The sequence below is a fragment of the Rhinopithecus bieti genome, unplaced genomic scaffold (assembly GCF_001698545.2).
Source record: "Rhinopithecus bieti isolate Rb0 unplaced genomic scaffold, ASM169854v2 scaffold_7049, whole genome shotgun sequence".
NCBI lineage: Eukaryota > Metazoa > Chordata > Mammalia > Primates > Cercopithecidae > Rhinopithecus > Rhinopithecus bieti.
The window spans coordinates 1,039,594-1,063,135 of NW_016805922.1; the positions used below are offsets into that span (position 1 = coordinate 1,039,594).

Here is a 23,542-nt window from a genome sequence, read left to right on the forward strand (position 1 = left end):
GCCCATCTAGCCACTATCTCCCACCTCATCGCAGCCGGAGCACCGGGGCCGCAGACTCTCGCAGTAATGGCGGCCGCACCAGGGTGCACCATCCTTCCAGAAGTAGATGAGGTCCACCAGCGGCTCGGAGCACTTGGCACACACAAAGCAGGTGGGGTGCCACTGCTTGCTGTAACCTGCCCTGTCCGAGTAGACCACGGGGCTGTCAGGAGGGGCCACTCCCTTGCAGAGCTCGCAGACCTGGAACGATGGGGAAAGACCACAGGAGACAAGGAAGTCAGGAGAGCACAGTGACATGGGTTCGAATTCCAGCTCCAGTCTCTCTACTTCCTGGGTAACCTTGGGCAAGTCACTATACCTCTCCATCCCTCAGTTTTGTCATCTGCAAAGCGGCACAATAATATTGCCTACCTAACAGGCTATTCATGAGGACTAAATAAAGTTATTTATTTAGCACAGTGATTCCCAAATTGTTTGGTCACAGTACCCTTTATACTCTTAAAAATTATCAAGACCCCACAGAGTTTTGTTCATGTGGGTAATAGCTATTGATATTTACCATAAGAGAAATTAAAACTGAGAACAATTTAAATATTTATTTTTTCATTTAAAAATAACAATACTAAACCCTTAATACATTAACATATATATGTTACTAAAATAACTATATGTTTCAAAACAAAAAAAGTAGTGAGAAGAAAATTTTAAGATATTGTTTTATATTTTTGCAAATCTCTTCAATGACTTGCAGAAGATTGCTGGATTCCCATAACTGCTTCTGCAGCCCATCTTTTGCATGCTGTTGTTTTGGTTGAAATATATGAAGAAAATCTGAACTCACAGTGACATAAAGTTGGAAAAAGGAGGGAGATGCATTTTAAAAGCCCTTCCAGATAACTGTGGATATTCTTCTTTGATATTATATTAAAATTTGACAGAGGATAGTTTCTCAAGTTAGTTGCAGTCTGAAATCTGAAAGCACATCAATGAATCTTTCATACTTGGTTACATTAAAACCTGTTTGTTTACCTTGCACGTTGAATGGATCTTTTACCCATGCATGAATAGTTTTAAATAATATTTAATAAGTAATATTTTTGGCTAGAAGTGGTGGCTTATGCCTTTAATTCTAGCACTTTGGGAACCTGAGGTAGGAGGATCATTTGAGGCCAGGAGTTTGACACCAGCCTGGGTGACATAGCAAGACCCTATCTCAACCAAAAAAAATTAAAAATTAGCCAATTGTGGTGGTGCTCGTCTGTAATCCCAGCTACTCAGGCTGAGGCGGGAGGACTGCTGGAGCCCAGGAGTTTGAGGCTGCAATGAGCTATGATCGTGCCACTGCATTCTGGCCTGGGTGACAGAGTGAGACCTTGTCTCAAATAACAATAATAATAATTAATAATAATAATAATAATAATAATAATATTTGAGTAGTTATAGAGTTACAGAAAAATTGCAAAAACAGTAGAGAATTTCTATATAGTCCACACTCAGTTTCTTGAGTTCTTAACATCTTACATTAATAAGGTATATTTGTCATAATTAATTAACCAATATTGATATGCTATTATTAACTAAAGTCTAGACTTTATTCAGGTGTTCATAAACTTTACCCAATGTCCTTTTTCTATTCCAGGATCCCACATTACATTTAATTGTCATGTCTCCTGAGGCTCCTCCTGGCTGGGACAGTTTCTCAGACTTTGTTTTTGGCCACCATGACAGTTTTGAGGAGTACTGGTCAGGTGTTTTGTAAAATGTCCCTCGGTTGAGATTTGCCTGATGTTACTATGATGACTACATTGGGAGGAAGATCATGAGGCAAACTGCTCCTCTCATCACATCCTACCAAGGGTACATACTGTCGCCCTCACTCGTCACCATTGGGGTTGATCTTGACCTTCTGGTGGAGGCAGTGTTTGTCAGATTCTCCACTGTAAAGTGACTCTTCTCTGCCTTTCCATACTATCCTCTTTGAAGGAAGTCACTAAGCTCTCCATGTTTAAAGAGTGCTCCATCTCCTCCAGGGCCAAGTATCTACATGTTATTTGGAACCCATGCATGATTTTGGCAGATCCCCCAAAAGGACGCCATGCATGTTAGCTAACATTATTTTTAAAATACCTATGGAATTATCTAATTTAGATCTGTTCCCTCTACTAAGTGGCTAGCTGCAGAGGGCAGAGAGAGGCTGCTTGGTTGCTGCTCTGACCCAGGACCCTCTACTGGGCCCCGCACACATAAATTCCCCATCAATAGTTGTTGAATGAAGGAATGCTCCACCCTGCCACGAGGCCTTTCCCCTTGCTGTTCAGGATGTCTGGTACATTGTTCCCATTCCTGTTTGCTTGATTAACTCCCTTTCATTCTTCAGAACTCAGACTTAAAGATCTTTTGTTCTGGGAAATCTTCTCTGACCTCCTTCCATGGGCAATTAAGTCCATACTAAAGCTTCTCTGCTTACCTTTCTCTGTATGGTTATTTGATACGTGTTCTTTCTACACTAGATGGAAGTACCTTGGGAGCAGGAGCCACGTTCAACTATGCTTGCTTTCACATCTCCCCAGTGCCAGGCACATAGTAGATCAACAATGAATATTTGGAAACCTCTGCCCTCCAACCTCATACTTCCTACTTAGGGGACAACAGATGAATGTGGAAGACACTAGCAGATGATGCATCTGTCTGCACCTTAGAGACAGGTTTAGACTAAGTGCAGCAGAGAGTTGGGCTCCAGAGACAGTTGTGGAAAGTTCTTGGGAGCTTTCAAAACACTCTTGCCTTTCAGGGGCTCATCCCTGTTTACTGAGCATCTACTATGTGCTAGGCCCTGGACTAGATGCTGGGGATACAGCAGTGACCCAGGCATATAATGCCACAGCCTTCAGAGAAACTGGGGCTGTGTGTGTACGGAGGCAGAAAATAAATATATAAACAAGCAGATGAGATAATCATGGAGTGTGATAAATACTAGGAAAACAATCACAGAGTAAGGGAATGGAGAGTGACTGTGGGGTGGATGGCAGGGACCACCTTAGCAGGAGAGGCCTCTTTGAGGGATAAGGAGCTAGGGATCAACCACATTCCTATCTACCTCACAGCAATCCTCTGGGTAGGAAATGCAGGTATATAGGAAATGCACTCATTTTATAGATAAGACCAGTGAGGCCCAAGGAGACAAAATAGCTTGTGAAGGGGGGTACAGCCAAGAAACAAGCTGGGATTCAAACTGCCGCCTTTGGCTCTGTGACTTTCTATGGGAACTGAGCTGGGTCAGGTGGGGAGACTAAACTCAGGGAATTGTCTGAAGGGCTAGGAGGGCTCCCAGGAGCATGCATTCTGGCATGGCAAAGGAGCAGCATGCCCAACGGCTAAAGATGAGAGGCAGCTTCCCTGTAGGGCCTCTCAGCAGTTAAGGCAGCCAGTGCTCCTTTATCTGTCTTTTACTGCCAGTAACATTTTCAATGGCCTGCTCAGAAACCATGACAAGGTGAACCTCAACTCATGTTGTTCCTCAGCTTCAGTTAGGATTAGGGCTTTGTGGAGAGGGTGAGTGTGCCTGGGAGAAGTTCTCTGTGAGAGCTCTAGATTTCTGTCTTATGCCAGTTCCCAGGAGCAGCAAAAGTTGCCAAATGTTCATTCATTCACTGGTTCATTCAGGTATCAATCCATTGCACATTTATAACTTGCCCATTCTCATCCTCTAAAGAATGGGAGCTTGACATTCTCAATCCATGCAATCTTTTGAGCCATTTTAGAGTTATCCCCTGCTGCTGTAAGCACCAATAATGATGATGGAGATGACATTGTCTGTCATGTCCCTATGGCGTGTCTGCATCCAGCACTGTGCTCAGGACTTTGCTCTCATTACTATTACCCCTTACATAAACCCAAGAGAGTTATTTCTCCTTCTAGAGTTATTTTTCTTTTCAGAAAATTATTATCTTCTCTCCAAGAAATGGCAAAACTAAAGTTCAGGGAGATTCAGTGATTTGCTCAGTAATGCATAGCTGATGGGAGGCAAAGCTAGGATGTGAACAGAGGCCAAACCTGACTCCAAAGCCAAAGTTCTTTCTACTCCGTCATGTGGCCTTGAGATCCGGCGTCAGTAAGCTATGGCCCATGGCCAAACCCGGCCACTGTCTGTTCTTGCAAGCCCCATGAGAATGAAGACTGGATTTTACGTTCGCCCTCCAATTCAGTGAAATGTTTTCTCTCAAGAAAGAATTCTACTTTTGTCATTAGTAGACCTATATTCAAAAAAACCCCTGTGCTCAATTATTATTATTATCTTTTGAATTTCATTAAAAAAACCCAAGGAAAGTTGTTTTCTCTCTTGTTACATAAAGTGCCCACATGATATTGCAATTTTGGCTCTTGGCTCACATCTCCTAAAATATTTACCACCTGGCCGTCCACAGAAAGTGTTTGCTGACCCTGGCTTTAGATGCTAATTTAAACTTAGTATCAACTATGTTTCAGCCAAAATAGAAATATTTATTGTTTTGCCATGTGAAGACAGGGAAGCGTATAAGAGTCTGCACACTTACTATTCTTAACTTACATACTTTGATAGCATACTTAATATACTTTTATATATTGGAGAGGAAATAAACATTAAAATGGTGAAAATTAGAAAAAAAAAACACTGAATAACAAAGAATGTCCATGTACTGATAGCAGTTTCTGAGTATAGGAGGTCTTGAATGACTGCCTATATAAGGAATGTGTTTGGTTAACTGGATATATCTTGAACTGGATCCTGACTGTGCCTGATAATGTTCCTTAGAACATGCTAGATTTGTGGTTTCAGTTGCACCCCCAAGAATGAAGGGTGTGAGTTTTTCGCCCAAATGAAAATCCTGTTCATCTTCACATGATTGAGATTCAGCTGGCCTGGAGTCCATCAGGGGGTCTAGACAAAAAACCAGTGACCAATCATCGTCTACTTATTTTCACCCTCCCTCCTGCAGAGCTGGGAACTGTAAACTTTTTGGCCAGGGCTGTCTGAATACAAAGTGAGTTGTCTGTCTGGCTTCTCAGTTCTACAGAATGAAATTTCCACTCTTTCCCTCCCACGCAAAAGGGACTTTGTGCCATTTCACCAAACTACACCCCATCGGGTAACACCATGATATATCAATGGGGCTCCCCACTCCACATTACCAAATGGGAATTGACATGAAAGTAGGGGAAGGGAGAGGGATAGAAATGCACATGGATTGGTCTGGGGAGCCCTGGCAGGCACCCTGATGTGGTTCTCAGGGTTGAGCCTGCCTCAGTATCCCCTAGAGGGCTGGTTAAAACATATCTTTGCTCCGCTCCTCGCCACCACCTTCCCACAGTGTCTGATACAGTAGATCTGGGGTGGGGAACAAGAATTTGCAAATTCTTAGGGGATGCTGGTGTGGTCGGGGCCACTCTTTGAGCACCGCTGTTATAGACTGTTTAAAAATAACTTTATACATAAGCTCAGCAAAACTGATATCACCAATTCAGTTCAGTTACAACAAAGGCTCATTTGAATTCCTGGGATGTTTAAATTCAACACTATTTTTAAGAAAGACCAATGAGGCCATTCTTAGGCTACTTCCCCTATTAAGGACCTAGTATGGTCAAATGAAAGTTCTTTGGGACTATGGTAAAAGGCATGGAGAAGAATACTGTATAATTAGCATATCAGTTGTTTCTTGTTCATGTTCCCAAATATCTAAGATTGGAGCTTGCTCATGAGAACGCTTCCAACATCTGTCATGTGACCTTGTTTGCAGACTATTTCCCACCTGGGTAGAGGATGTGTGAAACAAACCTTTCAGAAGTAGAACAAATGGGAAGTTTCTCCCTGTGCCAATAAAGTGTTACCTTGTTCCTTATTCTAATGGCACAAGATTCTTAATTGAAATGAAAGATTTTGAATATTGGGGTCTTTGCAATTTGTAAACACCTGCCTCAAGAAAGCTGAGGAGCATTTTAGATTCAGCTGCTCAAAAGTTAAGACCCTGCAGGGTTGTGGGGTTCCCTCAGCCATGGTGTGTTTAAGTTATGTTGGCAAATTTCTTGGATACCTTTTCAACCAACATGGAATTTAATTTCTTTCCATGAATATAGTCCTACCTTAGTGACTCGATTCTATAGAACAGAACATGGATGAAGTGATGCTATGCAGCTCCCAGGGTAGTAATAAAGGCAATATTTTCTCCTGGGCTCTCTCTCTCAGTACACACACCTTGGGAGCCTTCAGCTGACAGGAAAGAAGTCTTGGTATCCCGAAGCTTCCATCTGAGAGCAACCACGTGGAGAGACTTTGCAGAGGTCAAGGGAGGGTCCCAGCTGTGTGTGTCTTCCCAGCCTCTAGCCCAAACATATGAGTGAACGAGTTTCAGGTGATTCCAGCCTCCTGCCTGCAAGCTCCTCCAAATGACAGCGAATGGACAGAGACAAGCTGTCCCCACTGAACCCTGCCAAAATGGTGATTTGTGAGCAAAATAGATGTTGGTTTCAGCCATATGCCTTGGGATGCTTTGATATGTAGCCCTAGGTGATGGAAACATCAAATGTGTATATGCAGAATTATTAAGGTTTCTGAAATGGGAGTAACCAAGACACAAAGTGTTTTAGGCAATAGCAGACTTGGGACAGTGGCCAAGGGTTACTCAGCTGAAGAACTGTCTCTAAGGAATGAACTGTGTTGGCCTTCAGAGAGGGATCAGCAGATATGGAGAAGGCTCTAAATCAGCAATAATCTCTGTCTCGGGTTTGCCAGAAGTTCTGTCTGAATTGTGCTGTTTTCCTCTGAAAGGCCCTTATCCAAAGGCCTACCCAGTCTAAACCCAGAGTGCCTCGTGGAAATCTCACTACTACAATACAGTAAATATTAACACAAGGGCCTTGAATTCAGGCACTGCGTTCTTTCCAACACAAATACTCAATAATTTATTTATAAACAGCATCTCCCCATTTCCTCTTATGGTGACTATTTACCATCTTTGCTTTGCAACCTCATGTATCCCAGAGGTTTTTATGGGTGTGTTTCTTTCTTTTGTAGTCTAACATCATTTCTGGCATCCTTAGCTCTCTTAAGTTCTGTTTCCCCACACTGTATAGTCTTCCCAAGTCTCCCTATGGTGCAGAATGTGCAGGGTGGGTGGGCAACGGTTTGGGTCATGTGCTTTGGAACATGGTTCATGCCATGGTTTCATCACTGCTGAAGCTCTTGGACAAATCATCCAACCCTCTGAACCTCAGTTTTCTCATTTGTAGCACACAGAAGCAGGCCCTGGCTCATAGGAAATGTCTTACCCTGATGTTGGTGGTCACTACTATTAACTGATCCCTTCACCTTACGTTTTTTCTTGGGGCAGGTTATCCATTATGGGTCTCTCTGCCAAGCAAGGCAAAATATTAAGCATTTCTAACTGAATTTCCCTCCCTGGTTATGTGATGAAGTGAGGGAGATGGAAAGGCTTCATAAATGCTACACGTGTAAGAGAACATCAGTGTGGGTTGTTCTCAAATCCAGCTCTGACAAGCATGGGCCCAAGGACTGGCTCCTGGCAAAAAGATGCTGCTTGGTCCACAGCTGAGCAGGGACAGAGTCTCAGATATGTTCATTCCCATTGCAATGGCCTTGTCCGGGGCTTAGAACTGCGTGGATGCTCCAGAGATGGGAGCATCTGTTAATTAGAGCCTGTGTCAGGTTTGGAGTGAGGCAGGTCTAGATCCTAGTTCTGCATTAACTACTCACCATCTAGGTAACTAGACAATTTCCTCAGCTTTGTTTTTTGAAATTTTTGTTTTTGTCTGTGATCCACAGTGGGAAATACATTTCATGTCCTGATCCAACACACACACACACTCCCGAATAAAAAAAAAAGCTTCCTAGAAAAATATTTACTACTCCTGAAACACTCTCCCATTTTCAGTTAAAAATATTTTGGTTGTAATCCACTAAATTGATGTATTACCTACTGATGGACTGTGACCTGAAGTTTGAAAACACTGTTTAACTTTGTTAAGAGTGTCTCTTAATTCCCTTGTCTGTAAAAAGGAGGATGATATACTTTGTAGGATAATCCTTAGGATTAAGTAAAACAACATGCAAAATCTCTGGCACAGTGCCTGGCACAACCTAGGTAGTCAATGAATGGGAGATGACAGCATCAACATCATTGTCATCACTTAACCCATATTAGCAAAACAAAATTGAGTAAAACCAAAGAGATTAATAAAAAGCTAAAACCATTCTTTGATTCTTCTAATTCAGGGGTCAGGAAACTGCATCCATCTGTGGGCCAAATCCAGCCCACCACCTGTTTTTGTAAATACAGTCTGATTGGAACACAGCTACGATCACGTTTAGATATTGTCTATGGCAGCTTTAGTGCTTCAAGAGCTCTGTTAATTAGTTGTGACAGAGACCATGTGGCCTGAAAAACCTTCAATATTCACTATATGCCCTGCACAGAAAAAGTTTACCAATCCCTGTTTTAGTCAATGGAATAATATGCAGCCCACTCAAAAAAAAAAAAAAAAAAAAAAAAAAAAAAAGCTCGTGAAGGCCATGTGGCAATATGGGAAAGTATTTATAGTATAAAAAGTGGGAGAAAGGGAAGTTTCTTTGGAAAAAAAAAGATCTCCCTGAAAGTCTCTAAAGTATCTCCACTGCAAAGCAAGAGGCAGGCAGATGCCGAGAAGCTGGTAACCATAGTGATTTTGCAGTTGCCCCCAGGTTCCTGCCCATGATGCCTGAGCCAGGGGTGGCGGGACTGTGGGGAGCAGGGATTCCTCTGAGTGAATGACCCCAGGTTTGTCTCTGGCCCTCTTACCCTCCTGTCCTCCAGCTCAGATGGGGCTCACTAAGTCGGGAGGAGTGGCAGTTTCAAATTCCCAAGTGGAGCTGGCAGGAAAGCCAGCCAGCCCGCCTGCCGAGCCCACAAGCCAAACATCTGCTTAGACAAAGACTTGGAAGTCCTTTGCCCACAAATATGTCCCTCTATTGGGGCTGGAGTTGGGCTGAGCCGCCAGCTGCTGTAAGTTTCCATCTGAGAGGCAGAACTTTGGCGGGGAGGGAGGGGACGGAGGACTCCCGTCCTCCTCTCAGCATTCTTGTGGGGAAATGGGGCAGAGGGGTCAGACTGTGCTCCCAGCATCCTGGAGGATGATTTCAAACCATATTCACACATTTTTATGACTGTGGGGGAACATCTTCACTTCTCTCAATGGACTGTCATCCTCCTAAGTTTGCTCTTTTGGGGCAGTCACTTGGCCTGAGAAAGGAGTGGTTGGGGAAGGGGCAAGACGGGGAGGCGCCCGACAGGAATGGTAAATGCTAGAGTAAATTAAAGAGTAAATGGTAAATGCTAGAGAGCACATTAAAGGCTATGTTCTGGCTTTCTTTCCCCTTTCTTCAGTTACAAGTTCGGGGTGTGGAGAAAGGCGGAAATTCCTGGGCAAAATAACCATGCCCAGGAAATCTGTGTATTTAATTTCTGAGAAAATATTCAGCGAGCTTTCTAAATGCAGGGCAATGGCTTGGTGGAGCTGCTAACAGTCAGAACATTAAGATCATTGCCCACCCAGCTCAGGGGCCCATCAATTCCATCCAGGTGGGGAGCGCAGGGCTTGGAGAGTGCGCAAGGGACTCCTACCAGCCTGGTGAGTACGACGGGTCCAGGTTGCTGGAGTCAGCAGCTCCCTGGCCATGGAGATCTCTGATACTCAAAAGACCCACAAGAACCCACAGTGGGTGGAACTGGGGGTGGACAGGGGAGTCCTTTCATTGTTCTCAGTATGCAGATAAGAGGCTCCCAAATGCTTAGTGGGCTGAGCTGCGAGTTACCCCAAACACTGCTGCCCACCCTGGAGAACGTAAACACTCATGTATATACCCCATGGCATGGTTGGACCTACCCTGCTGAGGCCCCACCCCAAGACGGCTTCAGACTACATTCTGCCACTGAAGCAGAAGGACTGGGGATTGAACCGAAGCCCCACTATCATCAGCAAGTGGGGTAACCTCAATGTGCCCCAGGTTCCTCATCTGTGAAATGGGTATAACAACCCCAACCTCTCTCGCTGGTTGTTACAAATGGTTAAAGAGGTTTACTACTTGGGAGGTTGAGGCAGGAGGATGGTTTGAACCTGGGAGTTTGAGGCTGCTGTGAGCTATGATCCTGCCACTGCACTCCAGCCTGGGTGAGAGAGTGAGAGCCATGTATCCAAAAAAAAAGAGATTGAGACCTTGCACAGTGCCTGCTGCAGGCTCACAGTTTCCCCTTTCTTCCCTTGATTCTCATCTTGTCTTCTTTCCTACCCTCCATCCCCACACAATGGGACAAGTGAGGAAAAGAGAGGGAGACTAAATATTTTTGAATTGTATTGGCCTCACTGATTGAAAAGGGCTCACTTCTTCAGGGGTGACAGCAGGTGCAATAGCATCTGGGACCAGGAGTTTTCAGGCTTGGTATTGCCCCATGAAGAAGGATTACTCTGACAACTTGGTGGCCGGAGGAACTTCCCATGATATCCTGCCTCTCCTAACCTCAGTGTAATAATAACATTTTCAGAGGACTGCCCTGAGGTAGGCATGGACAGCCACAGCTTTTCGTTCATTTCTGAAGCGGACAGAGGTGCCAAGGCTAATTTTAGGTGGCCCTGTCCTGTCAATAGGGCCTGTCTGCTGGCCTGGGGTTGGGAAGCTGGGGTTGGGGTCAGAATCTGCTCACTGTGTTCAGATTGTGTAACTGACAGTCCCGGTCATGCAGGTGAGCTGGGCTCAGACGGCAGTGCGTCCTGCAACCTGGCCACCACTGTTATCTGGGCTCACTCAGAACATGGCCCCTTAGTAGGAATTCCCCACAGGCATTTTGGCAATAACGCTCCTCTGGTGTGGACATTATCTTCCAATGGGGACGGTTGGGTGGGGGGGCTGGGTGGGAGGACTTGGCAGGCGGACCCTGCCATAGCTCCAATAGGCCCCCTCCCAAGGACTCAGAGGAAGGACATTCCCCAGCAGGTGGACAAAGTGGGAGGGAGCCGAGGGAGCTCACAGCTGGTGTGTGTCGGGGGGTGGGTGTAGTGGAAAGTGGGGCCCTGGCCTCAGATTGCAGAGAGTTAGTGTCATCAGGGATGGGGGCCGTCAAGATAGGGTACAGAGCATAGTGTGGTAGATTCTGCACCTGTTTCCAGAACTCTCCAGCAACAGGAAGGGTTATGCAGCATTCTCAAAGATGGGCTCACTTGGGGTAATCCACCCCCAATTTATCCCACATAAATAAATACATACATAACTTTGGGAGGCCAAGGCAGGTGGATCACAAGGTCAGGAGATCGAGACCATCCTGGCTAACATGGTGAAACTCTGTCTCTACTAGAAATACAAAAACTTAGCTGGGCATGGTGCCTATAGTTCCAGCTACTTGGGAGGTTGAGGCAGGAGAATGGTGTGAACCTGGGAGGTGGAGCTTGCAGTGAGCTGAGATCCGGCCACTGCACTCCAGCCTGGGAGACAGAGCCAGACTCCGTCTCAAAAAAAAAAAAAAAAAAAAAAGATGATAAACAGGCAAGTGTTACAGTTCCCGTATGTTCACGTCTCTCTTTTGCCCTTCATTTTCTCCCATAAATCTCTGTTCAGTTTTGGGGTGTCAGGCTGAGTCCTACAATTTCTTCCCCACACCTTTATTTTCAAGTTGAATCCCTGGACCACTTCTTGCAAAAATCATTGCCCTTCACCAGGGGAGCAGAAGTCAGGCCTCTTGCCTGATGCTTGGCTCTGGTAATTGTTCTATGCTGCCCTTTTATGAGAAAGGAGAGGGTGCAAGCGTACAGGGCAGCCAGCACACACGTCCACTTGATGTGAATGCTGGTGAGGCAAGGAAGACGGGTCAGGGAGTGCAGCCCATACCCACCCCTAATGGTGGGGTTGCTGGGAACACATTGTCTGTGGCCTGTCAGCCTATCTAGCTACCCTTATCAGGATTCACTCCCCTGCTTCAAGGAGGTGAAAAGGGAGTTAAATAAGGGCACACAGTCTTCTTCCTGCCTGGAACAAATAACAAGCAGGGTTTTACAACTTAGCATCTTATCACAGAAAGGGTATTGGATCCAGGTTCTGCCCCATAGAAACCATGGGATCTTAGAAAAGTTACCTATTATCTTTGAATCTCACCTGTAAAATGGGTTTGGTAAAATTCACCCTACCAGACAACTGTGAGAATTAAAGATAGACCCTGACAGTGTGAGCATAGTGTTTGGCACAGAGCAGGGGCTTAATAAATGTGGAATTGGAATCGTGCCGTCCCCCTAGGCAAATTGCCTATCCAAATAGATCCCATTTTTTAGGCTTAAGTTCAAACTTTCATTCATGGGTCACATATTTATTGAGCAACTGCTATGTATATCAATGACAGCCACTGCACATAAAGAGATGAACAAGACCTCAGCATCTACAGAGGATGACAGACATTCATTCACTAATTACATAATAATTAAATTAAAATTGTGGTTGGGGCAGGGACATAGAAGTCTGTCTCCCACAGCTAGCCCAGCCCAGTCCAACCAATAAAGGCTTCCTTTGGAATCCCTACTTATTTTCTGACTTTGGCCTTTTCCATTTACTGTCTAGTATTGTTATTTAAATGCTTCTCAAGTGTCACAGTTATTTCCTAAAACTGACTGTAGACAAGGACCCGGGTTCTCGCGCCGCCTTTGTCTTTGTTCAATGCTGAACAAATATGCGAGGCTCAGTCAAGAATAAAATACGATGTCAGATCCACACGTCTCTTGGGAATGGCGATTTGGAAATACTACAACGACTTAGAGGTCTCCTTCCAATTTGGAATTATCTAGTATTTAGGGTTTATGAACAAACAGCTATTTGAGGGTAGACGGAAGCCAGGATCAGGGTGGGGTGGGGAAGACCAGTTTATAGACCACGGTAACTAGATCTAATATGTTTTTCTTTTTTACATCCCTAGGACATGTATTCTTTCTGAGAAATGGGCCTTTCATGCGTCACTGCCAAATCTGTAGTAGAGGAAATAAATCTTGTTCTTTGGTCTTAGAGTCCTCAGATAAAACACTTCCTTGGATGGCAATCCCAGATGGTGCTAATAAGATGGGGCTTGGAGATGGAAGATGCAAGTTTTGGATGATTCGCTTGAGTGACTCCAAGGGAGAAAGAGTACAACCCTCTCTGGATGTGGCAGCAGCTTCGTTTGGGCTGGCATTTCCCTGGGTCGCCTGGCTCATGGGTGACTGCCAGTCTGTTCAGCAAGGTAGATAATGTGCTTGGGGATCTCGTGTGCTGGGACTTCTATCTCCAAAAGTTAATTGCCATAGAAACAAATGAGGACACTTGGTTGACGGGGCAGGGGGAGCAAAAGGTAAAACACGGGCTGGGGACCAGAAATACAGTGCACACCAGCCTCAAGTATTCCTTTCGCCTTCTGTGGGGCAGTTTAAGACAAACCAAGCCATGAGGTTTCATCTCCCTAGCACTGGCTCCTCCTTTCTGTTTTCTCAAAATGGCCCCCAGTGGCTCACTCCTCAATAGCACTTCTTCCACACTGCCACTTCCTATGGGTTGAATATCCCCTCCAAAAACTCACGTTGAAACATAATCCTCTGCATGGCAGTATTGAGAGATGGGGCCTTCAAGAGATGATTGGGTCGTGAGGGCTCAGGCCCTCAGGAATGGATTAATCCACTCATGGCTTAATAGATTAATGGGTTATCACGTTAGTGGGACTGGCTTCTAAGAAGAGGAAGAGAGACCCGAGTTAGCACACCCAGCCCCCTTGCCATGTGATGCCCTGAGCCACTTCGGGACTCTGCAGAGAGTGCTCACCAGGAAGAAGGCCCACACCAGATGCAGCCCATCGGCCTTGGACTTCTCAGCCTCCACATATGTATGAAATACATTCCTTTTCTTTATAAATTACCCAGTTTCAGGTATTCTGCTATAAGTAACAGAAAATGGACTAAGACACTGCTAGAAGAAACGTTTGCAAGCACAGCATGGACCATGTACCTCTGACCAAAAGCCTGTCCATGACCTTTGGAATAAAGTCCTAACTTCGTGGCATTCTGCAGTTTGGGGACAGTGTCCTCTGCTTGTTTGATTTCCTGGGGCATAGCAGCTAATACAAGCTAATCAGTATTTGACTGATGAATGGATGGAAGGAATGAACCCTCCAGAAATCCAGCCTCTGCTGCCCTTCCCAGCCTTGTGTCCCCAGCTCCCCAAGCATGCCACACTTCCAATCACGTGGGACTTCTTTTAATCCTCTAAATGCATTGTGCTTTCTTGAACTCCTGGCTCTTTTTGCAAATGATCACCTCTTTAAGGGGGTACACATCCTCCCTTCAAAGCCTAAAGGCTTGGATGGCCCCTAGACATTCTTTATAGACCGGCTTGTACCTCGCCAACTTCTTGAAGCTTACCCTCACCACCAAGCAGGCTTAGATGACCCTTCTCTAAACTGTGTCAGTTTTGTCTGTGACCTCCACTGGACTATGAGCCTTTCAAGGGCAGTGGTATTGTATCATTTTCCATGGGCCCGTGCCTGACACAGAGTAAATGAGTAACCAATATCTGCTGAATGCACAAATTCATGAATAAATGCACGAATGAGGGAACAAAGTCCCGTGATGGGGCCCTGACGGTCCAGCCCCGGGTCTGCATGGTTTCAGCCTGGCTGGAAGCATGGGAGAAACTTACGTATTCCACTTCTTTGGACGGGTCACTGAGGCTGCCGTTGGTAGTAGCGGCAGTGGTCTCTGCCCCCTCTGGCTTTTCCTGTTGCTTCCCCTCCTCCTTGGGCAAGCCACCCTGCCCCGGGAGGGCCACTTCTCCCACACCGAGGGCCTCGCTCTTATATTGCTTGACAAATTCTTCCATCAGTTTCAACTCATTCTCCAAAAGTCCACGGCAGTGCGAGGGATCCTGGTCATAGATGGGGAGCTGATGCATGAGTTGGCGGCGGCGGTAAAAGGCGCCCTCCGTGCCTGTCACTGGCTGCTTCTCCTTGGGGATGAGCTCCATGTACTGTAGTCCCTAGGGAGGAGGAGGAGGAAGGGACAACGTGATGTGGACGGGGCTTCATCAGTTAAAGAAACTATGACAGAATCTACCTAAAACTAAAAATGCATTCATTCTCTTCCAGCATTCTCAGCAACTGAAAGACCCACCGTCTATTTTCTTAACTGAATGCAGTTAGATTACTTTTGTAATTTTAGAAAATTTCAAAAGCAATACTGTCCATTGTGACAAATAATACACACATGAGAGAAAAAAACTTTAGTAAAGGAAAAACATGCATCCCTTAGCTACCTTGTGTATGTAGGGAGTGTTCTATGTCTCAATTTTGGTGATAGGGCCATGGAAGAGTATCTGTGTCAAAGTTCGTCAAGCTGTACACGTCAGACGCATGCACTTTGCCATATGCATACTGTACGATCATGTGCTACATGACAGCATTTCAGTCCACGATGGGCCATACCACAGTGGTCCCATAAGATTATCATACTCTATTTTTACTGTATCTTTTCTAGGTTTGGATATGTTTATATATACAAATACTGACTGACCATTGTGTTACAATTGCCTATATATTCAGTACAGTCACATGCTGTACAATTTGTGGTCTAGGAGCAATAGGCCACACTGTGTAGCCTAGATACGTAGTAGGCTACACCATTTAGGTTTGTGTAAGTGCATTCTTTGACATTCACCTAAAGACAACATCACCTAAGGACACATTTCTCAGAATGAAACCTCAGCATTAAGTGGTGTATGACTGTCCTTTGTTTTAAAAAGGATTTTAAAAACTTACACCTTATTGGCTCATGCTAACAGCTTACCAGCAACTTTGTGTTTATCTTTCCAGACTATTTCCTATGTATATTTATTAAATAAGGGCACCCAGTCTTCTTTCTGCCTGGAACAAATAACAAGCAGGGTTGTACTTAATGTATTTACATGCTATTTTCTGTGCACGTGTACCACTTAAAATGAGTCCTTGGTCAGTGGGTTCTGTTTCTCCTGTGACCGCACCAGCCCATGTCATGGTGTGGGACAGGCAATAATCTTGCGTGTGAGAAAGAGACACTTGTTTGCATCTGCTAATGTGTGCTCTATCTGTTCGTTAAGTAGCTAGCTCTCTACTTGCTAATAATAATCATTATTTTATCGCTTATTCTCCAAGGAACACTGTAGTTTTCAATTTTGGATGGCACTGGAAAGAGAAAGGAGTTTACATTTACTCATGGGCTAGGTTTTCCATCAGAATTTGAATAAAGCTCATTTTGCTTTGTTCTCTGACTTTCAATTAATAGTAATAATTACACTTACTAGTTTGCCTCTATCCCCAAAGAAAAGTTGCTATTTTTAAACCTCTTCTCTAGTATCATTTGCTAGACAGTAGCCAGTTGATAAAACTCTTACAGTATAATGACAAGTAATGCCAGCTGGCTGCCTTCACGAAACCTGTGTCCCACTCGGCGCTCTCTTCTCACTGGCCCCACAATTGATGGGCTTGATTTCTACCTTCACTCATGGACTTACACCTCCCCCTGCCCTCAGAAGGAAAAGCCCTCTCTTGTCTTTCCTGTTCTTACAAGCAGCACTGTATGCTTTGATCTCTCCCTAGTCCTTAACCATTCCTAGTGTATTTCAGCTGACCCTCTAGCGGGACTGTCCACTCCCTGAGGGCAGGCCATGTCCCTTCTACTGTAGTAGCAAGAGCAAAGGCTCTGGAATCAGCTTGTCCTGAACTGAAATCCTGGTTGTAGGTATCCCAGCAGTGTGACTGTGGCCATGTCATGCCGACTCTCTGCACAGGTTCTTCAGCTGTGAAAATGAGGCTTGTAAATCCTAGAGTGGCTGCAGGATTACTTAACAGAACCATAGGACTTACCAAGCTGGTCCAACCACGGCCCATGGGCCACATATGGCCCAGGACAGCTTTGAATGTGGCCCAACAGAAATTCGTAAAAAATTTGTAAACTTTCTTAAAACATTATGATATTTTTCTGTGATTTTTTTTTTTAAGCTCATCAGCTATCCTTAGTGATAGTGTATTTTATGTACGGCCCAAGTCAATTCTTCTTCCAGAGAAGCCAAAAGATTAGACACCCCTGATCCACATGCTACTGACTTTCTCTTCTCTTTTCTTTTCTTTTCTTTTTTTTTGTTTTTATTTGCTTTTGTTTTTTTGAGACAGAGTCTTGCTTTGTCACCCAGGCTGGAGTGCAATGGCATGATCTCAGCTCACTGCGACCTCTACCTCCTTGCTTCAAGCGATTATCCTGCCTCTGCCTCCTAAGTGGCTGGGATTACAGGCATGAGCCACTATGCCTGGCTAATGTTTGTATTTTTAGTAGAGACGGGGTTTCGTCATGTTGGCCAACTTGGTCTCCAACTCCAACTCCCGACCTTAGGTGATCCACCTGCCTCAGCCTCCCAAAATGCTGGGATTATAGGTGTGAGCCACCACACCTGGCCCTCTTTGCTTTTCTATCTGTGGCTTTTCTCTTTTCAAATCTGTGATTACAGTCAGATTCACCAGCTACATATGTCAAAGTAGCGTCTCTCAATAGACACAGTGTACAATAACCCTGTGAAAAATTACTAACATGCAGATTCCCAGGCACCAAGCCCTAGTCAAGATCTCCCTCCAGTAGGTTAGGTGTGGGGTACAGGAATCTGCATTTTAAACAAGACTCCTGGTAACTCTGATGCAAGAAGTTGGCTCCTGGACCTTACTTGAACTACTGTTTCAATAAAATACTGGCAAACAAAAAAAATGAGTGAGATAAACAACTGGGATTCTCAAGCACTGGACAGATATCTGAGGAAAGGCCAGTGGATGATTCCCAGCTGCTTCAGGCTTTTGCAAAACTTAAGAATTCTCAAGGAAGAAATATGAATTTTGCTAACACCTGAGAGAGGCCTAAATGAGCTCTTACTCTGCTCCAAGTTATAGTCAGAGATTAACATTCTTGATCAGAATGGTGTAATTTAAGTAGATGTTCATTTTAGATTGGCTATCTTTGTAACATGAATTTTGTTTCTCTCAAAACTGAATATTTTACTTCATTTACCTCCTGGGCAACATTCCTAAAAAAAAAAAAAAGTCAACCTTGTATAAAATTGCTTTTTCTTAGAAAAGTCTAATTAAATCATTATTGACATAAGGTTTTTCATGGTTTATTAATTAAAAAATATGTAAAGGCAACTTCTAATAGTAGAATCGACAAAGTCTCAGGTCAATAACATTTCCACATCATATAACTGGTAACTGTCTGAATATTAATGTGTTCACAAGTAACTGTCCAATTTGGCCTCATTTATATATTTGTTTTTATTGAACAGAACTCTTATGCTTGGGTGAGTCCCAGGGACGGAGAGATTAGGGGAAGATACAAGTCAGGGCCACAGCCTGAGAAACTGTGAGAGGCAAATTGTTCATTTCATCCTGGACAACCATTTTCCATTTCTGTACCTGACCCTGACTCTGAACCTTAGCACCTGGTCTCCTGATTCCCGTCACCTAGGTGGCTGCTGCTAGGTTCATCCTCTTAGAACCCATCTGGCCCATAGCTTATCACTTGGGGCTGGACTCATTTGGGAATTGTGGGAGTGAACACGGAAATTCATGCTGAAATGCATATCGTACAGACCCTGTTGCTGTCTGATTTTAGGGAGCAGTGGTGAGGAAGCTAGGGTTGTTGTGAGGTGGGGGAGTACAAGTCTAGGGCTTGGTACCTGCTGAGATTCATAGTAAATAAATAAATTCTGGGAAACAGCATAGAAAAGGGAGAGGCAGGTGACCTGAGCTCCTGTGGGACTCAAATTGAGGGGTGGCTGCAGATGCCCCATTGGTGGCTCTGCCCTAGATCCCAGAGGACACTTGTCTGAGACACCTTCTGGCACCATAGGCTCATAGCATACCCAGTTAATCCCAGGTATGTCTGCACACTTCTGAATGCTTTTCAAGGTGCTTTCTCAGATAGAAGAGATGACCTGAGTGGTAGAGTGTCAGGAAGTCAGGGTTTTAGGTCCAGTCCTCCTGCTGCTCAGTGTCAGACCAAGAAAATATCTCCTGGGCCTCAGTTTCCTCATCTACAAAGTTCAGGGTAGATTGTGTAATCCCTAGGGTTCTGACTATCGTGAGAAATCCCCGGCAATCTCACTCAATAGTCACCACAACCAAGAGAGAGAGAAGAGCAGTATCACTAACCCGAATTTATAGCTCGCAAAAGGGGAAGGAGACGGTGGATTCCTGTCAAAGAGACCAAGATAGTCCACCAACCACATGGACGAGCAGGAGCCCCTGTGCATCCCACAGCTGCAGAAACATCTGGAAAGGGCTTCATCCTGACCCCGTCTTAGGAGACTGGGGTGTCTGGTATCTTCCTTCTTGATCAGTAGGAAATTACAGGTGGCTTCTAACACAAATATGTCAGCCAGGTAGGTCTGAAGAATCTCAAACCTTAGGGTGCATAAGAACCACTGGGAGACCTTGTGAAAAGTTTTCTGGGTCTATCCTTAGGTTCTGATTTAGGAGATCTGAAGAGGCCTAGAAATGAGCACTTTAAGCTAGGAGCGGTGGCACACGCCTGTAATCCCAGCATTTCCAAGGCTGACCCAGGAGGATTGCTTGAGGCCAGCCTGGGAAACACAGAGAGACCTCATCTCTACAAAATACTAAAAAATCAGCCAGGTGTGGTGGCACATGCCTGTAGACCTGACTACTTCAGTGGCTGAGGTGGGAGGATCACTTGAGCCCAGGAGCTTAAGGTTATAGTGAGCTACGATCACACCACTGCAGTCTAGCCTGGGTAACATGTCTCAAAATCTATCTATCTATCTATCTATCTATCTATCTATCTATCTATCTATCTATCTATCTATCTATCTATCTATCTATCAGCAGTTTAAAAGTTTCTCCTGGGTGGCTCTGACACAAGGCATCTCAGGGTTGGGGCTTCTCTGGGAGCAGTGAGTGGGGAAAGAGGATGTGACCATCAGAGACAGTGGGAAGTGGCAGCCGGACAGCCAAGAGGCTGGAGCAGGCACAGGGCCCTGCAGAGATGCGTTAGTGTGTAGCCTCGGGTCGCAAATTTGCTCACACTGTCCCCTTCCTATTTCTTGCCCAGGGCCTGTCCCTGCTTCCAGAATCTAAAGAAGGATTTTGGAGAAGTGGAAACAAGAGATTGGCTCACTCTCCTAGCGTGGGGATCAGGCCTGACTAGCATCTTTCTCATACCAAGTGCTGAAGCAGCCCCGTCCAGGCTGATTCGGCTCATGGGAGAGTAATTGCCCCTCCTGGGAAGACTGCTGACTTCCCCAGGTTCAGCAGTTGAAGGGATGATAGAAGTAGCCAACTCAGGGAGGGCTTGCTATGCTCCAGGCACTCTGCCAAGTGCTTCACACACGTGAACCTATTTAATTCTCACAACAATCCTAGCAGGAAGGTACTAATGTTACCTCTTGAAAAACAGAGGCACAGAGAAGTTAAATAACCTCCCCAAGGTCACACAGCTAGTATGTGATAGAGACAGCTTTGAACCCAGCAGCATGGGTCTCAAGCCCTTCTCTGCTGCCTCTCCAGAAGATGGATGATTTTCCAAGAGGAAAAATGTTCCCCAATCTCTGGAGGCATCTCCTTTAGTCATCACTTCAGAGTGAGCAGGCTGTGTAAGCATCAAGTGGTAACAGGATCCCCCATTCCCTGGATGTGTCTGTTTCTCTGGGATTCCAGGACCTGCCTCCTTTTCTTCTGAACTTTACAATCGTTGGTGTGCTAGGGATCCTGGGGCAGCATCTGGGTGTGGAATCAGCCAGATGTTAGCTGACCCCTGCGTTCATGGTGTCCTTTCACGGCTCTGCACTGGCTTTGGGTGTCTGTGGCTGCAGGGGTAATGTGCTTCCTGTCTGGAGCCTTGGAGAAAGGGAGTTTCCCTTCCCAAGGACCCAGTGATCCTTTTGCAGCTCAAAGCTCCAGCTGGGGCTGGGCATGGTGGCTCATGCCTGTAATCCAAACACTTTGGGAGGCCGAAGGGGGCAGATCGCTTGAGGTCAGGAGTTTGAGACCAGCTTGGCCAACATGGTAAAACCCCATCTTTACTTAAAAAAAAAATTAGCTGGGCATATAGTCCCAGCTACTTGGGAAGCTGAGGCACAAGAATTGCTTGAACCCAGGAGGCAGAGGTTGTAGTGAGATCAGATCCTGCCACTGTGACAGAGGAAGACTCAGTCTCAAAAAAAAAAAAAAAAAAAAAGGCTCCAGCCTCTCTGTCTTTGCATTGTCAATGCTACCACACCCAGCTGCCACTGGTGTGTACTTTGAGATGCCTGGCCTTGCCTGGCTGGTCTGAGACTTCCACCACTGCTCCCTATTCACAAACGCTGCTAATCAAGACCTCAGAATCCCTCTTAACACAGCCCTCCAAGCAACCACGATTGACTGGCATGGACTTGGGAAGGGAATGACAGGGACAGAGGTTTGGGCCAGAGTCAACCACCTGGCACTGCACTGACTCTGAAACAGAATCTCCCAGGTATCTCTCTGATAACCAACTACGTCACGTTATCTACCTCTGACACCTCACGTTCCCATAACCTTTAGCAGGAGGCGTTTTCCCAGACCAGTTGGGAAGGTTGGTTTAGGTTTTATGTTTTCCCTGAGGACCTTTCTTTATTTTTCTTTTTTTCTGAGATGAAGTTTTGCTCTTGTTGCCCAGGCTGGAGTGCAGTGGCACAATCTCGGCTCACTGCAACCTCCGCCTCCTGGGTTCAAGCAATTATCTAGCCTCAGCTTCCCGAGTAGCTGGGATTACAGGTGCCCGCTACAACACCCAGCTAATTTTGTATTTTTAGTAGAGGCAGGGTTTCACCATGTTGGTCAGGCTGGTCTCAAACCCCTGACCTCAGGTGATCCACCCACCTCGGCCTCCCAAAGTGCTGGGATTACAGGTGTGAGCCACTGTACCTGGCCCCCTGAGGACCTTTCTGAGTTATTTGGTGCTCTGCAACCTGGCTGGGACATGTTGAGTGGAGAAGTTCCAAGAATCTGACTGTATCAGGAAAGAAACTAAAAATGCAAAGCAAAGTGGAAGGGAAGGAACTCCTATACCCTGGATTAGGCAGTGAAACACATGGGATCTGGAATCCAGAGACCCTGTTCTGATTCTTTTCTTTCTGATTCTTCTGCTGGCAGCCAAGAACAGTAAATGGGCTTCAGCTGACAAGTCAACCCCAGCCCATAGTGGTGACCTAGAGTGCTGTGTGAAGAAGGATCCTGAGGGCCGATAAGGAGTCAATGGGAACAGTACTATGACTGATAAGCAATGCCTGCCATGGGTGTGGAAGCAGAGGGCGAGGTATGAGTAAGTGCCACCCCTGCATTGGCTCCTCACGGGCCTCTGTTTGCTCCTCTGTAAAATGGGCCTGTAACATTCTCAGTAAATAGGGAGTGGTGAGATGTTCATGAGATATATACACAAATGTTCAGTGGATGCTGGTTTCCTTTGTCTTCTCCCTCTTTCCTTCCCCCAAATCCTGGCTAGCTTTCAAAGCCACACTCAAGCTGCTTCCTGTTCATGATCGCCTTCCCCGAAAATGCTAACCCAGAGTATCTGCTCCTTCCTGCCTCCCCTCCCACCTGCCAGTTCGCCTGGCCTGGCCTGGATTGGTAGGGAAGAGCCCAAACTTTGGAGTCAGGGTGGCCTGAGTTCAAGACCTGGGTCTGTCACTTAAATCGGCTGTGGGACATTTGGCTAGCTGCATCGCTGCATCGTCTCTCGGAGCCTCAGTTTACTTCTTTGTAGATGAGGGTAATGATCGTATACTTCTAACAGTGCTGGAAAATTAGATGAGATTGTGCATAGATAGTTCCTAGTATAGTGGCTGGTAGACAGTAAATACTTAACAAATATCCACAATTGATAACAATAGGCTTATTGTTATCAGCATTTGAAGGCTTAAGAATTGCTCAGGCTTTCTTTCTGGTTGCAAAGGATGAGACATAGCAAAATTCAGTCCCATTCCCAAAATATAATCAGTCTTGATCATTCAGTAATTTAAAAAAAGTTAGGAAGCTCAGTGGCAAGGGAGAGTTGTCCAATCTCAGAAATGTGACTTGCCCTGGACGCCCAGATGCAGAGCAGACAGAGGGGTTCTTTATAGCTATGTGGTTTTATGAGCCAGCATTAATCACTGCCTGACGATGCCTTCCCCTGATTAGTCTGGGGTCAACGTGTTTGGGGTTTTCACCAGCCAGTCCCTGACGCCCATAGATGGTTCCTTCATGAGCTGCTTGCTTTAGTTTCCACTGACATCCTGGAGACCTGCTTGATAGCTTACCCAGACCTGGAGCTGGAGGGAGACCTGAGCTCTGACCTACCGGGCATGTCCTGGCTCTGCTGTTGTTCTGTGGCCACGCTCTGTGGCCCGGGACCAGCCCCTGTCTAGCACTAAAAACTTTTGAAGGCCAATTAACCATTCTGTGTTTCCTTACATGTAAAACAACTCTGC

The 23,542-nt window shown here is 45.4% G+C and overlaps 1 protein-coding gene across 2 annotated transcripts in view; it reads right to left on the reverse strand.

Moving 5' to 3' along the window:
• Window positions 1–23,542, reverse strand: part of LMCD1 (LIM and cysteine rich domains 1) — a 64,907-nt gene that overhangs the window by 2,972 nt on the left and 38,393 nt on the right. For both annotated transcript variants that reach the window (XM_017874161.1, XM_017874162.1), the window contains 2 exons: window positions 14,723–15,058; window positions 25–240 (listed from right to left, as the gene is read on the reverse strand). In XM_017874161.1, the coding sequence (XP_017729650.1) occupies window positions 25–240; window positions 14,723–15,058 (552 nt within the window). The remainder of the gene's footprint in view (window positions 1–24; window positions 241–14,722; window positions 15,059–23,542) is intronic.